The 17,401-nt window shown below is 40.3% G+C and overlaps 1 protein-coding gene across 2 annotated transcripts in view; it reads left to right on the forward strand.

The window, feature by feature from the left end:
• galnt9 (polypeptide N-acetylgalactosaminyltransferase 9) overlaps positions 1-17,401 on the forward strand; it is an 89,082-nt gene that overhangs the window by 18,583 nt on the left and 53,098 nt on the right. For both annotated transcript variants that reach the window (XM_058375486.1, XM_058375487.1), the window contains one exon: positions 9,352-9,518. In XM_058375486.1, coding sequence (XP_058231469.1) covers positions 9,352-9,518 — 167 coding nt within the window. The remainder of the gene's footprint in view (positions 1-9,351; positions 9,519-17,401) is intronic.

The raw sequence follows: 17,401 nt of genomic DNA on the forward strand, positions 1-17,401 counted from the left end.
TGTGTATAAGGGTGTGTGTGTGTGTGTATCAGTGTGTGTGTATCAGTGTGTGTATGTGTATAAGGGTGTGTGTGTGTGTGTGTATCAGTGTGTGTGTGTATCAGTGTGTGTGTGTATGTGTATAAGGGTGTGTGTGTGTGTGTGTGTGTGATGTATTTCCTGGCAGAAAGATGTACTGCTTGTATCCCAGATAAACACACGATTGTTTACGCCTCTGCGCACAAACATATGCTACCCGAGATATCACCTTTTTATTCCAAATCATTGCACGAGTGTCACATCTCTCACCACACATACACACACACACACACACACACACACACACACACAAACACACACACACACACCATGAGTTACAGCTGAATTAGTCATGTTTAATGATGTTATATAACCTCGTTCCTCTGATCTGAAGCTAATACTGGTGTCTATACAGTATATAGTGTTCTCTGCTGATGCTGCAAGTGGCCGTGTCCACATGCGGTCACTCACACAGACTTGAGGGGGACATCGTTTGGGGTTTTCTAGATCATACAAGGAAAGTTCAGAAAGTTTTGTATGAATGTAACATTAAACATAGTCGGGTGTGTAAGTCAGCATCATTATAAAGCTCTGACACTGGAGACTCCTTCCTTAAAGAGGTTACATACCAAAAACTTGTGAACAAACCATTGCTATAGAAACGATAACGGATCAGAACAAGAGTTTTAATATAAACATCTGCTACTGTCAGAGCTGCTGTTATAAGAAAACTAATCAACCAATCAGAATGTCATCATTATTATTTATAAAGGAGTTATAACACCAGTGTGAATGTTGACCATTATAACACATTGACCATTTTTCCCTGCACTTTTAAATAATTATTAATAAATATTAATCACCATGTGGAGAGATGTGCTGCTCTCCTGCTCACACTCTTAATGACCTTTAATATTTATTAATGTTTATAATATTCATAAAGCCCCGAACAACCCGAAAATGATCATAAAGCTCATTAAATATTGATGAAAAATGTGCTCTTTATGCTGTGTGCTGTTCGGATCTTCCACATAATGACTTTAAAGCAGCTTTAATATTTATGAACGGTTATAAATCCTCTCATGTGAGTGTTTCATGTAACGTAGAGACACAAGGACCCTTATCTAACACTCACTCATCCCTCATAAAGCTCCATGAAGCACACTAATTTCTCCTTAGCTGCAAATTAATTACACTCTAATCAAAGTGCCCCAGTTCATCAGAACTCTGTGTGGCGTCGTCAGGTGTGATGACCTTTAATATTTATTAACAACAACAATAACAACAATAATAACAAATAGTGCTCTAAATTGCAGCTCTGACTCATCACCTTTAATATTTATAACCACGTAAACATTATATTCAAGTAAAGTAACATAACTCAAACATTTCTGACTTCTTACATCACACTGCTGCTGAATCCTGTGCTCTGATTGGTCAGAAAGTGTTGATGAATTCTCTCTAACAGTAGCTCTGACTGTAGCACAGGTTTATTTTAATGTACTGATACCTTATTGTTGTTTTTTTAACCCCAACAAATTAATAATGGAGTTTCTGCTTTGTGCTGAGTAAAATATAATCATATGTATACAGTCATATTAGTGGTGTAATGATAAATAATACACTGTGATCAGTTCCAGGTGAAGTGAATAAGACTGAGTATCTCCTCATCATGGCACCTGTTAGTGGGTGGGATATATTAGGCAGCAAGTCAACATTTTGTCCTCAAAGTTGATGTTAGAAGCAGGAAAAATGGACAAGTGTAAGGATTTGAGTGAGTTTGACCAAAAGGGCCAAATTGTGATGGCTAGACCACTGGATCAGAGCATCTCCAAAACTGCAGCTCTTGTGGGGTGTTCCCGGTCTGCAGTGGTCAGTATCTATCAAAAGTGGTCCAAGGAAGGAACAGTGGTGAACCGGTGACAGGGTCATGGGCGGTCAAGGCTCATTGATACACGTGGGGAGAGAAGGCTGGACCGTGTGATCCGATCCAACAGACGAGCTACTGTTGTTCAAACTGCTGAAGAAGTTAATGCAGGTTCTGATAGAAAGGGGTCAGAATACACAGTGCATCACAGTGTGTCAGGGTGACCATGCTGACCCCTGTGCACCACCGAAAGCACCAACAATGGTCATGTGAGCATCAGAACTGGACCACGGAGTAATGGAAGACGGTGGCCTGGTCTGATGAATCACGTTTTCTTTTACATCACGTGGATGGCCGGGTGCGTGTGCGTCTCTTACCTGGGGAACACATGGCACCAGGATGCACTATGGGAAGAAGGCGAGCCGGCGGAGGCAGTGTCCTGCTTTGGTCAGTGTTCTGCTGGGAAACCTTGGGTCCTGCATCCATGTGGATGTTACTTTGACATGTACCACCTACCTAAGCATTGTTACAGACCATCTACACCCTTTCATGGAAACGGTATTCCCTGATGGCTGTAGCCTCTTTCAGCAGGATAATGCACCGTGACACAAAGCAGAAATGGTTCAGGAATGGTTTGATGACCACAACAACCAGTTTGAGGTGTTGACTCCGCCTACAAATTCCCCAGATCTCAATCCGATCCAGCATCTGAGGGATGTTCTGGACAAACAAGTCCGATCCATGGAGGCTCCACCTCACAACTTACAGGACTTGAAGGATCTGCTGCTAACATCTTGGTGCCAGATCCCACAGCACACCTTCAGGGATCTAGTGGAGTCCATGCCTCGACGGGTCAGGGCTGTTTTGGCAGCAAAAATGGGACCAACACAATATTAGGCAGGTGGTCATAATATTATGGCTGATCGGTGTATATTGTATATTGTTACTATTTTTTCTTTTTTTCTGTCACATATTTTGTTGCTTTATTATTATTATTATTATTATTATTATTATTATTATTATTATTATTGTACTAGTTTTAATTTTCATTAATTATTTTTGACCACTTGGCTACTCAGTAGGGGATGTGTTAGCCTAGTGGTGAAGGTGTTGGACGACTGGTCTAAAGGTTCTCAAATCCCATGTCCACCAAACTGCTCCTGCTGGGCCCCTGACCAAGGGGCCCAGCAGTCATAAGGACAGTCATAAGTCGCTCTGGATAAGGACGTCTGCCAAATGCTATAAATGGTCACTTCTGATGAATTTATTTCGTGTTTTCAATTTCTTATTGTTATGTAAAATCTTTTCTTCTCCTTCTCTGTCTCCTGGACACTTGGTTTTCCCGTGTTTTCCGGTCAGAGATGAGGGATTGGAGTTGCTCGAGCCCTACAGAATGACCTTGTCTTTATCCTCCTCTAGTCTCTCATTTCTCTCTCGGTCCCCTGGTGCTTCTTCTATTCCCTGGTTTAAACGTGACCCTCTGTGACATGGCCACAACCCCCACCACTATCACCTCTTTATATTAACCCTGTGTGTGTGTGTGTGTGTGTGTGAGAGAGAGAAAGATATTCCTGCAGATGTTACTGGATCTGATATGCGTGTGGCAATGCACACACACACACACACACACACATCTGCTTTGACTGATGGAGTGCTGAGTGTGTGTTCTTGTGCTGCAATGATTAGTGCCGTCCTTCACTTCAGTCACTGCTTTTTTACTTTCAAACATCTATCACCAGTGTGTGTGTGGGTGTGTGGGTGTGTGGGTGTGTGTGGGTGTGTGGGTGTGTGAACAAGAGGTGGTTGAAAATAATAAATATATATACACTATATATATTCACACACACACACATTTTACTGGTAGAATGATACACAAGTAGCGCACACACACACACACACACACAGCAGATGGTACACAGCATGGGTTCTTACTGACTTTAGCTCTTCTGGCGCTATTTCTATTTCACACCAATGGTATCCTGATGCTCAGCCTGTCTGTGTGTGTGTGTGTGTGTGAGTGTGTGTGAGTGTGTGTGAGTGTGTGTGTGTTGGGTCAGCTAATGCCTACAGAAATAGTGTTACAGTCCAAAAGCAAAGAGAGATTATTGATTATTTAGAGCTACATATGATCCTTAAAGCAGCTTACGCTTTAAGGATACTAAGCAAAGCTATAAAACTGGTTACCATGGCAACAAAAGAAGCCGAACTGGTAAATGACCATGCTACAACCATCCACGAGTCCAACAGAGCAGAACAGTCTGTTCTGTCAGGATGGGCGGGGCATACTCAGATGCATCTGAGAGGTCATGTATGTGGAAGAGGGCAGAGTGTGTAATGTCACCCTGTGATGCAGCAGGAGCAGCAGTTCATGTGTCTCAGAGGAAGCACGTGTTAGCCGCCTTGCTAGCTGGCGTGCGAAAAGGAGAGAGTAGAAACATCCCTGTGTGTCCGGTTTCCATGGTGATCTGCAGAACGTTTAGTGGTTTTATCTTCATGATTGTTATGATGTACGTCTCAAATCACAAACTATCTTAGGATGTTTTCTTAAAATACACCGTTTGCTTTAGTTTATAAGCTTGAGAGGTGTTTTGTTTCATTCAGACTCTAACCATAATAGTGGAACCGTTCATGAAAAACTGCAGTTTGATGTGTCGGGAGCTGCATCGCATCACCATTGTAAACAGCAATCGCAATAATTCTGTGCCTGAGAATGAGGAGCGCCTGAGAGCCGAGTGTTTACTCCCATAAATCAGCGTAATGTTCAATGTACAACGGGATGAAACGTTAAGCCGTCGCTGCTGTATGAGAAGTGAAGATGAGCAGATGATGATCCGCTCTAGCACTTACATCATTATTCCTGCTCTCGCCGCTCCCGGTCAGTAAGAACAGGCTGCTTTGGACCATAATAATAAAAAGGTCAGAGGATGTGTGAGAGAGTTGACCCGCTGCAATTTGGATGCAATCAGCTCCTGGCATTGTTCTGCACAAAATAATTCAGCTGAGCGATGACGGCTCATAATGAAGCGAATTAGCATGAATAAATTATCTCACTCTCTCTCCTCTCTCTCTCTCTCTCTCTCTCTCTCTCACTCATCTCTTCTGTTTTATTTTACTGTGCATCACATGTAATTAATTTTGTGTACGCTCGACTGCACAGCAATATCATCATATTATCTAGAAAATCCTGAAAAATGGGATGTTTTTAGCGGCGAGTGTGTTTTGTGAGACCTGTTTTGGTAATGCAGTGTGAGGTTTATATCACCAACCCTCCAGTGTGTGTTAAACAGCAGTACCGAAACAAACACCTCTGAACTTTACCACAACAGCTTCAAACATGTTTACTGTACACTTACACAAATGTTTACTACTCACTTTTTCAAAATCTCTTTGTTTATTGTGTATAAAATACTATATATTCATTTTAACTTCAGTGTCTTGACTGTGATAAGACCCAGGGACATACACTGATCGGCCATAACATTGTGAGCACTGACCAGTGAAGTGAATAAGACTGAGTATCTCCTCATCATGGCACCTGTTAGTGGGTGGGATATATTAGGCAGCAAGTCAACATTTTGTCCTCAAAGTTGATGTTAGAAGCAGGAAAAATGGACAAGTGTAAGGATTTGAGCGAGTTTGACCAAAAGGGCCAAATTGTGATGGCTAGACCACTGGATCAGAGCATCTCCAAAACTGCAGCTCTTGTGGGGTGTTCCTGGTCTGCAGTGGTCAGTATCTATCAAAAGTGGTCAGAGGAAGGAACAGTGGTGAACCGGTGACAGGGTCATGGGCGGTCAAGGCTCATTGATGCACGTGGGGAGAGAAGGCTGGTCCGTGTGATCCGATCCAACAGACAAGCTACTGTTGCTCAAATAGCTGAAGAAGTTAATGCTGGTTCTGATAGAAAGGGGTCAGAATACACAGTGCAGGACGGGTCAGGGCTGTTTTGGCAGCAAAAGGGGAACCAACACAATATTAGGCAGGTGGTGTTATGCCTGATGGGTGTGTATTATAGACTGAGTGAGTAGCTGACTGACAGCTGTGTTGATGTTTTAAACACTTCCATATTAACCAACACTGATTACATAAGGAATAACTCTCCATAGCACACTTTACCTTCAGCTACAGTGTTTAATTTATTAATAAATCACACATCACACATTTTAACAGTATATTTCAATTCTGTAGAACATCCAAGAGACAAGTTGCTTCCAGTTCTCACTTACATTATAGCAGCGATAAACACTCGTCCCCTCACAGCAATAAACACTCGACTCCTTCCATAAACCTCTCTTATAAATAAAACGTCACAGCATCAACAGTTATACTGTTTCATCTTTTTAAACAAGTCTTTAGAATTTTCAGTTATGTTTATTATCAGTCTTATTTTATGTGGAGCAGCCATCATACATGTCTCTGTGAACGTGTCTCTCTCTCTTCTGAGTTGGTCACATGACTGCGTCACATGACTAAAAATGTGTCATTGGTTTCGAAAGCCTGCGAGGCGCAAAGGCCGTTTTCAAATTTATCCACTTTGGAGAGCGTTTTCATCCAATAAAAACGCTCGTTTTTAAACAATGATAACGTATCAGTGTGGACAGGCTTACACGAGAAAGCCGAGAATTAAACCAGGCTAAGGTATCAGTGCTAAGATTAAACACACACTGATGTTAGCTTCATACTTGTCTAATGGGATCTTAGTTCACCTGATTGATTTTAAGAGAAAAAAAGAAATAGATTTTGATATAAAAAGGTGCAACAGTGAAGTGTCAAATCTCAGAATTTACAAATAAAATTATTAGAAAAGTGATTGGACTCTTTCTACCAAGCAAGTCTCTACCAAGTCTACCAAACATTTCTCTTTCTACAGAGTAGAAATACTACAGATTTCTGCATGTTTACTCTCATACTCTCATTATTACGGTTATGTTTAAAGTTCATATTAAATGTTCAGGTAGGAAAGGAGTCGGAATTCAGCGCCGGGTCAGAATCCAGGTTCCTGATCATGCAGCTGGGGAAATTACTACACAAAATTTTGATGGAGAATTTTTTTTTAAGTATTAAAAGTGCCAGAGCACCTTCTTTTGAATGCGGATGTAACCTGAGAGTCTCGGACCGTAGTGGACGTGATCCCAGCGTGAGGACGTTACTGTATACGACTATAAAGCCACAGACTGTAAAACTATAGCCGGTTTGTTTACGCTTTAGGTTTTGATCTGCGGTTATTTCGTGGTCCTCTTGCTTTTCGCAGCGCTGCTGATAAATGAAAGTTAGTGTGGGATGAAGATAAAAAAACCTCATTCATCACCAGGCTTTATCAGCTCTGCTCTCTCTGCAGGATTCACTGTATTTCTAAACACACTCTACAAACTCAAGTCCAGAAAACTAGAGACTCAGGATTAAAAGTGTTCGAGTCCGTGGATATACAGTAGAGATGTTTTTATTTCATCAAACACTTTTAGATTCTGTTTCTCAAAATGATTCCTTCTTGAAGCGGAGATACCGTTCCCATCCTGAGGTTGATTATTTTTCTCATGTCTCAGACTCTCAGACTCACGGCCACCATTGAAGTCCACTATATGGAGAAAAATCCTGAAATGTTTTCCTCAAAAAACATCATTTCTTTACGACCGAAGAAAGAAAGACATGAACATCTTAAAGGAGGAAGGAGGAAATTATCTGTAGTGTTTGTTCTGGAAGTGAACTTCTCCTTTAATGTGGTGTGGTTTAAGAACTTTTATTATGTTCATGATGAACGTTATAAATCACTTTATTCAGTCAGAACATTCTAGATCTAATCTGAATAAGGTGAAAATCTTCCACATATTTCTGTTCTACAGTGAATACGAGCTTTTCTTTTATCTGTACTCTCCGTAGAAGTCTTTTATCTACAGGCTTAACGGCTTTATCCTCTGTCTTTAATAAAGCACTACTTCAGATCCGCCTCAGATCCTGAGAGCAAGTTGTTAATAAGTTCTATACCCATTTAACTCTCTTTATTTTAATTATTATTCTCCATCAGTTTGTTTGATCTGTGAAGAACATTAGCAATTAAACAGGATTAACATGGTAGGAAATTCAAGGGGTGCAAAAACATTTGAGTGGCAGTGGATTTATCTTAATGAATCTGTTTTTGAGTGTGAAGAGTTTGTTTTATTAATCTTAGGGGAATTATACTTTTTTTTTTTTACAGGTAAATCGAACAAAAAGGGGGCGATAAAATGAGGAAGAAAATGAAACTGTAATAAAAATCAGTGTTTAATGATTTAATGTGTCTCTGAGGACGCGCTCACGGTCACAGTGTTCAGTGTGTTTGAACAGAACCCTGGATTGTTCTCCTCAGTTTAGAGGTTCTTTAGGCTTGTGAGAGCACAGCCATGACACTCGGGTCTGAGAATCTGAGCGAGGAGGTCTCTGTCTGCTTCAGTGAGTCAAATCTGAGTCAAATCAATTCTAGTAAGAAAGTAATTTGTCTCTAAATTGACTCGATTGCAATGACTGATTCAACTAGCAAATCACCTCTGAATTAACTCAAATGGAGTGAGAAAGTGATTCAACTCTGAATCGACTCAATTAAAGCAAGAAAGTAATTAATCTCAGAATTAACTCAGCTGGAGTGAGAAAGAATCAATGCAATGACTGATTCAACACTGATTCAATTATATTGCTGTAAAAAAAGTGATTTAACTCTGAGTCAACTATATAAGAAAGCAATTTACCTCTGAATCAACTCCAGTAAGTGAATCAGACATGGTGTGTGTTTTTAAACTGAGAGCACAGAGATGTATCACAGCTGAAAAAATAGTGTGAGTTATTTGTGTAGATTTTTTTGTGTTGCTCTATTTCTGACCAGTAAGTCATCCTTATCTCCATTTTTGTTTTTCAGCTTGTTTAATTATCTCCCGTGTGAAACCAGACCCCCTGTGAATTCACCCACACTATAAACTTCTCTCTGATTCCGACTTTAAATAACAGAATAATGGGAGTGGAAGTGCTTTAAGTGATACGTTATTAAACACAGGGGCACACAGAGACTAGACTCTAATTAGTGTAATCAGGATAGGGACACTTTTCTAATTAGAAACACTTTAAAGTAAACATTTCTCTATTTATTCATTGCTTCACTTTTTACCTGGAGTTTTCTCATTTTCTCACCAAAACACTAGAGGCTTTTAACCTGCTAATTTTATCTATATAAAGATATATTCTGTTTTTATCTTGGAATTAAATATCATAATTCACTGAATACTCACTTCTTCTGCTTCTTTGAGGTTATTTAATAAAGTGACTTTATTAATGTCCTTAGAGTACACATGATAAATCAATTTATTCTCTCATTCACATGTAAACATCTGTGATAAAAATAAAACAGTTCATTAAACCTCGCTCTCTTGTGCTGTGTGTTGCTGTGATGTTTCACTGCTCAGTGTGAATAAGTGTGTGTGTGTGTGTGTGTGTGTGTGCAGGTGTAAACAGCTGATGTATTCGGATGACCTGCCACAGATCTCGGTGGTGTTCATCTTTGTGAATGAAGCTCTCTCGGTGATCCTGCGCTCCGTACACAGCGTGGTCAATCACACACCGGCTCACCTGCTCAAGGAGATCATCCTGGTGGACGACAACAGTGACAGTGGTGAGACACCACCTTAATGTTCTACTGAAACCGTGCACCAACTCCAGAGTCTGCATGTTCAAATAGGTTGAGAATTCTTTTTAGGATGAGTTTATTAACTTCATGATCTCACTTCCTGTCTATGACCACATGCACATGAAGCCCCATGCATGAATGCATGAATCAGCTCTATTATAGCAAGAGAGCGACTCGACTCTGAATCAGCTCTATTATAGCAAGAGAGCGACTCGACTCTGAATCAGCTCTATTATAGCAAGAGAGCGACTCGACTCTGAATCAGCTCTATTATAGCAAGAGAGCGACTCGACTCTGAATCAGCTCTATTATAGCAAGAGAGCGACTCGACTCTGAATCAGCTCTATTATAGCAAGAGAGCGACTCGACTCTGAATCAGCTCTATTATAGCAAGAGTGCGACTCGACTCTGAATCAGCTCTATTATAGCAAGAGAGCGACTCAACTCTGAATCAACTCTATTATAGCAAGAGAGCGACTCGACTCTGAATCAACTCTATTATAGCAAGAGAGCGACTCGACTCTGAATCAGCTCCATTATAGTGAGAGAGTGACTCGACTCTGAATCAGCTCTATTATAGTGAGAGAGTGACTCGACTCTGAATCAGCTCCATTATAGTGAGAGAGTGACTCGACTCTGAATCAGCTCCATTATAGTGAGAGAGTGACTCGACTCTGAATCAGCTCCATTATAGTGAGAGAGTGACTCGACTCTGAATCAGCTCTATTATAGCAAGAGAGAGACTTGACTCTGAATCAGCTCTATTATAGCAAGAGAGCGACTCGACTCTGAATCAGCTCTATTATAGCAAGAGAGCGACTCGACTCTGAATCAGCTCCATTATAGCAAGAGAGCGACTCGACTCTGAATCAGCTCTATTATAGCAAGAGAGTGACTCGACTCTGAATCAGCTTGATTATCACGAAAAAATGACCCGATTCTGAATCAGCTCCATTATAGCTAGAAAGCGACTCAACTCTGAATCAGCTCCATTATAGCGAAAAAGCGACTCGACTCTGAATCAGCTCCATTATAGTGAGAAAGCGGCTTGACTCTGAATCAGCTCCATTATAGTGAGAGAGTGACTCGACTCTCAGCTTGGTTATCGTGAAAAAGTGACTCGACTCTGAATCAGCTCCATTATAGTGAGAAAGCGACTCGGCTCTGAATCAGCTCCATTATAGTGAGAGAGTGACTCGACTCTGAATCAGCTTGATTATCGTGAAAAAGTGACTTGATTCTGAATCAGCTCCATTATAGTGAGAAAGCGACTCGACTCTGAATCAGCTTGATTATAATGAGAAAGCGACTCGACTCTGAATCAGCTCCTTTATAGTGAGAAAGTGACTCGACTTTTTTAGCTAAAAAAGCAAACAAAGATTAAAATTGTTTAGTGCAAAAATAATTTCATTTCCTGTTCCGCTTATCTGATCTATCCTTGGGTCATGGGGAGCCTGTGCCTCATCAGGCATCAAGGCAGGATACACCCTGGATGGAGTGCCAACCCATCACAGGGCACACACACTGCGGGCAATTTAGAGACTCCAATCAGCCCAGAAGCATGTCTTTGAACTGTGGGAGGAAACCCACCAAGCACAAGGAGAACATGCAAACTCCACACACACACAGCGAGTGGGAGCGAGACTCAAACCCAGGACGCTGGAGGTGTGAAGCAAACATGCTAACCACTAAACCACCATGCAAAAATCTATTTTTTTTAAAGAGTCAGTGTTAAAATGACTATTCCTTCTGTCACACTGCTCTACAAACCCTCAGCCTCTCTGACACTTACCACTAAATGATTTAGGGGGCGTGTCTATAACATGACTGACAGCAGGAATGTAAACACTATCAGCGAGTCCAGCTCAGACCTGCAGTCTTTATTTTTATTAAGGAGTGTTTCTTGGTAGAGGTGCAGCATTTATTCTGGAAGATTCCCGGTATGATCTGCGTGTCCTTGCCTGTGAGTCTTCTCTGGAATTCACATCATTCCTGAATGTAATATTTGGTACGTCTTACAAGACCTTAAACTCCGCTTGATTTTCTTATCACAAGTTGAAGCACGTAGCGTCGAGCTTCAGCACAGCAAATATGATGTCTTATTATTATAAGATCTTAATCTAAATATACTATAGTGCCAAAAGTATTGGGACATCTGCCTTTCCATGCACATGAATGTAATATGGAGTTGTCCCGCCCTTTACAGCTATGACAGCTTCAACTCTTCTGGGAAGGCTTTTCACAAGGTTTAGGAGTGTGTTTATGGGAATTTTTGACCGTTCCTCTAGAAGCCCATTTGTGAGGTCAGACACTGATGTTGGACGAGAAGGTCTGTCTCACAGTCTCCACTCTAATTCATCCCAAAGGTGTTCTATGGGGTTAAGGTCAGGACTCTGTACAGGACAGTCAAGTTCCTCCACACCAAACCCACTCATCCATGTCTTTATGGACCTTGCTTTGGTCACTGGTGTGCAGTCATGTTGGAACAGGAAGGGGTCATCCCCAAACTGTTCCCACAAAGAGCATGAAATTGTCCAAAATGTCTTGGTATGAAGCTGAAGCATTAAGAGTTCCTTTCACTGGAACTAAGGGGCCGAGTCCAACCCCTGAAAAACAACACCTGAACTCAATGATTTGGAGGGGTGTCCCAATACTTTTGGTGATATAGTGTATTAGGTTATTAATCTGGATCATTTTTACTCAATTAAAGTGTTTTTTCTGCTCTAGCAGATTCGTTGAGAAATAAATGCTTAAATTTACCACAGTGACAAGAAGGTCTGAAGTTTGAAAGTGGCTAGAGATAGGTTTAGTAATATTGGTTTAAGAGGAAACAGCAGATACATGTGTGTGTGTGTGTGTGTGTGCTATATTTGTGCATTTGTTCAGCTGGAGTGTGTGTAGGATGTTCTCGTGGTTAGTGTTAAGTTGTGTAAGTTCTCCTGCAGATTTCAGCTCCTTGTTTGTCCTAGTTCATTTAGTTCCTGGTGTGTTTGCGTCCTCTCTGACCTTGGCTTGCCTGTTGTTCTTGTTTTCTTTTTGTAACACTGTTTTTGCCAGCCTGTGATAAAACCCCTGGATTTTCTTAGATAAACCAGTTTAAAGTGCGCACTAGAGACACTCCTCCGACTGCGCATTATAAATCTGTTATCCCCCCTCCGGCCGTTTCTGTAATGAATGCAGATAAATGCAGTGTTGTTTTTGCTGATGCACAGTCGGAGACCTGAGGCGTCCTATTACTGTATTGAAACTCTGAGCGTTAAACCATACACACACACACACACACACACACGCACACACACACACACACAATAACATCCACATCGGTTTTATCCTCAAACTGTGACTGCAGAGGCACAGATCAGGTTGGGTTTGTGTGTGTGTGTGTGTGTGTGTGCACGTGTGTGTGTGTGTGTGTGTGTGTGTGTGTGTGGTGCAGAAGAGACAGAGTAAACCCGTAAGGCAGAATCCTCCAACACACTAATGCATTTCAAAAAATAAAAACAGGTCAAATGTTTTGTCTTGCAGAGAATCACTGTTTGTGTTTTAGTGATCACTGCATCCTCCCTTACACACACTATACACTACACACTATACACACTATACACTATACACTACACACTGTACACTACACACTGTACACTACACACTGTACACTACACACTATACACACTATACACTACACACTATACACTACACACTGTACACTACACACTATACACACTATACACTATACACTACACACTGTACACTACACACTATACACTACACACTATACACTATACACTACACACTATACACTACACACTATACACACTATACACTACACACTATACACTACACACTGTACACTACACACTATACACTAAACACTATACACACTATACACTACACACTATACACTACACACCATACACACTATACACTACACACTGTACACTATACACTATACACTACACACTATACACACTATACACTACACACTGTACACTACACACTATACACTACACACTATACACACTATACACTACACACTGTACACTACACACTATACACTACACACCATACACACTATACACTACACACTGTACACTACACACTATACACACTATACACTACACACTGTACACTACACACTATACACACTATACACTAAACACTATACACACTACACACTATACACACTATACACTACACACTATACACTACACACTATACACACTATACACTATACACTACACACTGTACACTACACACTATACACTACACACTATACACTATACACTACACACTATACACTACACACTATACACACTATACACTACACACTATACACTACAGACTATACACTACACACTATACTATACACACTATACACTGTACACTACACACTATACACTACACACTGTACACTATACACTACACACTATACACACTATACACTACACACTATACACTACACACTATACACACTATACACTACACACTGTACACTACACACTATACACACTATACACTAAACACTATACACACTATACACTACACACTATACACTATACACTACACACCATACACACTATACACTAAACACTATACACACTACACACTATACACTACACACTATACACTATACACTACACACTATACACACTATACACTATACACTACACACTGTACACTACACACTATACACTACACACTATACACTATACACTACACACTATACACACTATACACTACACACTATACACTACAGACTATACACTATACACTACACACTATACTATACACACTATACACTGTACACTACACACTATACACTACACACTGTACACTATACACTACACACTATACACACTATACACTACACACTGTACACTACACACTATACACTACACACTATACACACTATACACTACACACTGTACACTACACACTATACACACTATACACTACACACTATACACACTATACACTACACACTATACACTATACACTACACACCATACACACTATACACTACACACTGTACACTACACACTATACACACTATACACTACACACTGTACACTACACACTATACACACTATACACTAAACACTATACACACTATACACTACACACTGTACACTACACACTATACACACTATACACTAAACACTATACACACTATACACTACACACTATACACTACACACTATACACACTATACACTACACACTGTACACTACACACTATACACTACACACTATACACACTATACACTATACACACTATACACACTATACACTACACACTGTACACTACACACTATACACTACACACTATACACTACACACTATACACACTATACACTACACACTGTACACTACACACTATACACACTGTACACTACACACTATACACACTATACACTATACACACTACACACTATACACACTGTACACTACACACTATACACACTACACACTATACACACTACACACTATACACTACACACTATACACACTATACACTACACACTATACACTACAGACTATACACTATACACTACACACTATACTATACACACTATACACTGTACACTACACACTATACACTACACACTGTACACTATACACTACACACTATACACACTATACACTACACACTGTACACTACACACTATACAGTACACACTATACACACTATACACTACACACTGTACACTACACACTATACACACTATACACTAAACACTATACACACTATACACTACACACTATACACTATACACTACACACCATACACACTATACACTACACACTGTACACTACACACTATACACACTATACACTACACACTGTACACTACACACTATACACACTATACACTACACACTGTACACTACACACTATACACACTATACACTAAACACTATACACACTATACACTACACACTATACACTACACACTATACACACTATACACTACACACTGTACACTACACACTATACACTACACACTATACACACTATACACTATACACACTATACACACTATACACTACACACTGTACACTACACACTATACACTACACACTATACACTACACACTATACACACTATACACTACACACTGTACACTACACACTATACACACTGTACACTACACACTATACACACTATACACTATACACACTACACACTATACACACTGTACACTACACACTATACACACTACACACTGTACACTACACACTATACACACTACACACTATACACTACACACTATACACACTATACACTACACACTATACACTACACACTATACACTACACACTGTACACTATACACTACACACTATACACACTATACACTACACACTGTACACTACACACTATACACACTGTACACTACACACTATACACACTGTACACTATACACTACACACTGTACACTACACACTATACACTACACACTGTACACTACATACTATACACACTGTACACTACACACTATACACTACACACTGTACACTACAAACTATACACTACACACTATACACACTATACACTACACACTGTACACTACACACTATACACACTATACACTACACACCATACACACTATACACTACACACTATACACACTATACACTACACACTGTACACTACACACTATACACACTGTACACTACACACTATACACACTATACACTACACATTGTACACTACACACTATACACTACACACTATACACACTATACACTACACACTGTACACTACACACTATACACACTATACACTAAACACTATACACACCATACACTACACACTATACACACTATACACACTATACACTACACACTGTACACTACACACTGTACACTACACACTATACACACTATACACTAAACACTATACACACTATACACTACACACTATACACACTATACACACTATACACTACACACTGTACACTACACACTATACACTACACACTATACACACTGTACACTACACACTATACACGCTATACACTACACACTATACACACTGTACACTACACACTATACACTACACACTATACACACTATACACTAACACACTATACACACTCGTTTGATGTTTTGTTATCTGATCTGTTATTTTGTTCTGCACTTCTCAGCCACCGTAAACTCCTCAGCAAGAATATGTTTGTTTTTTGATGTAGGTGTGATGTGAGCTGTGTAACTTTGTTAAAGTGATATACACCAATCAGCTATAACATTATGACCACCTGCCTAATATTGTGTTGGTTTTACTGCCAAAACAGCCCTGACCTGTCCTGCACTGTGTATTCTGACCCCTTTCTATCAGAACCAGCATTAACTTCTTCAGCAGTCTGAGCAACAGTAACTCGTCTGTTGGATCGGATCACACGGGCCAGCCTTCTCTCCCCACGTGTATCAATGAGCCTTGACCACCCATGACCCTGTCTCCGGGTCACCACTGTTCCTTCCTTGGTCCACTTTTGATAGATACTGACCACTGCAGACCGGGAACACCCCACAAGAGCTGCAGTTTTGGAGATGCTCTGATCCAGTGGTCTAGCCATCACAGTTTGGCCCTTTTGGTCAAACTCGCTCAAATCCTTACACTTGTCCATTTTTCCTGCTTCTAACATCAACTTTGAGGACAAAATGTTGACTTGCTGCCTAATATATCCCACCCACTAACAGGTGCCATGATGAGGAGATACTCAGTCTTATTCACTTCACCTGGCAATGAATTATGTTAGCTAACTAACAAGCGTTTAAATTTGTAGCTCACTGATACAGTAGCTGAAATGAAAGGTTTCTGGTTTAATAGCATGAAGTTAAAACCCATACCGCTACTACTCCTGCTCCAT

Source organism: Hemibagrus wyckioides, linkage group LG22 (assembly GCF_019097595.1).
Source record: "Hemibagrus wyckioides isolate EC202008001 linkage group LG22, SWU_Hwy_1.0, whole genome shotgun sequence".
NCBI lineage: Eukaryota > Metazoa > Chordata > Actinopteri > Siluriformes > Bagridae > Hemibagrus > Hemibagrus wyckioides.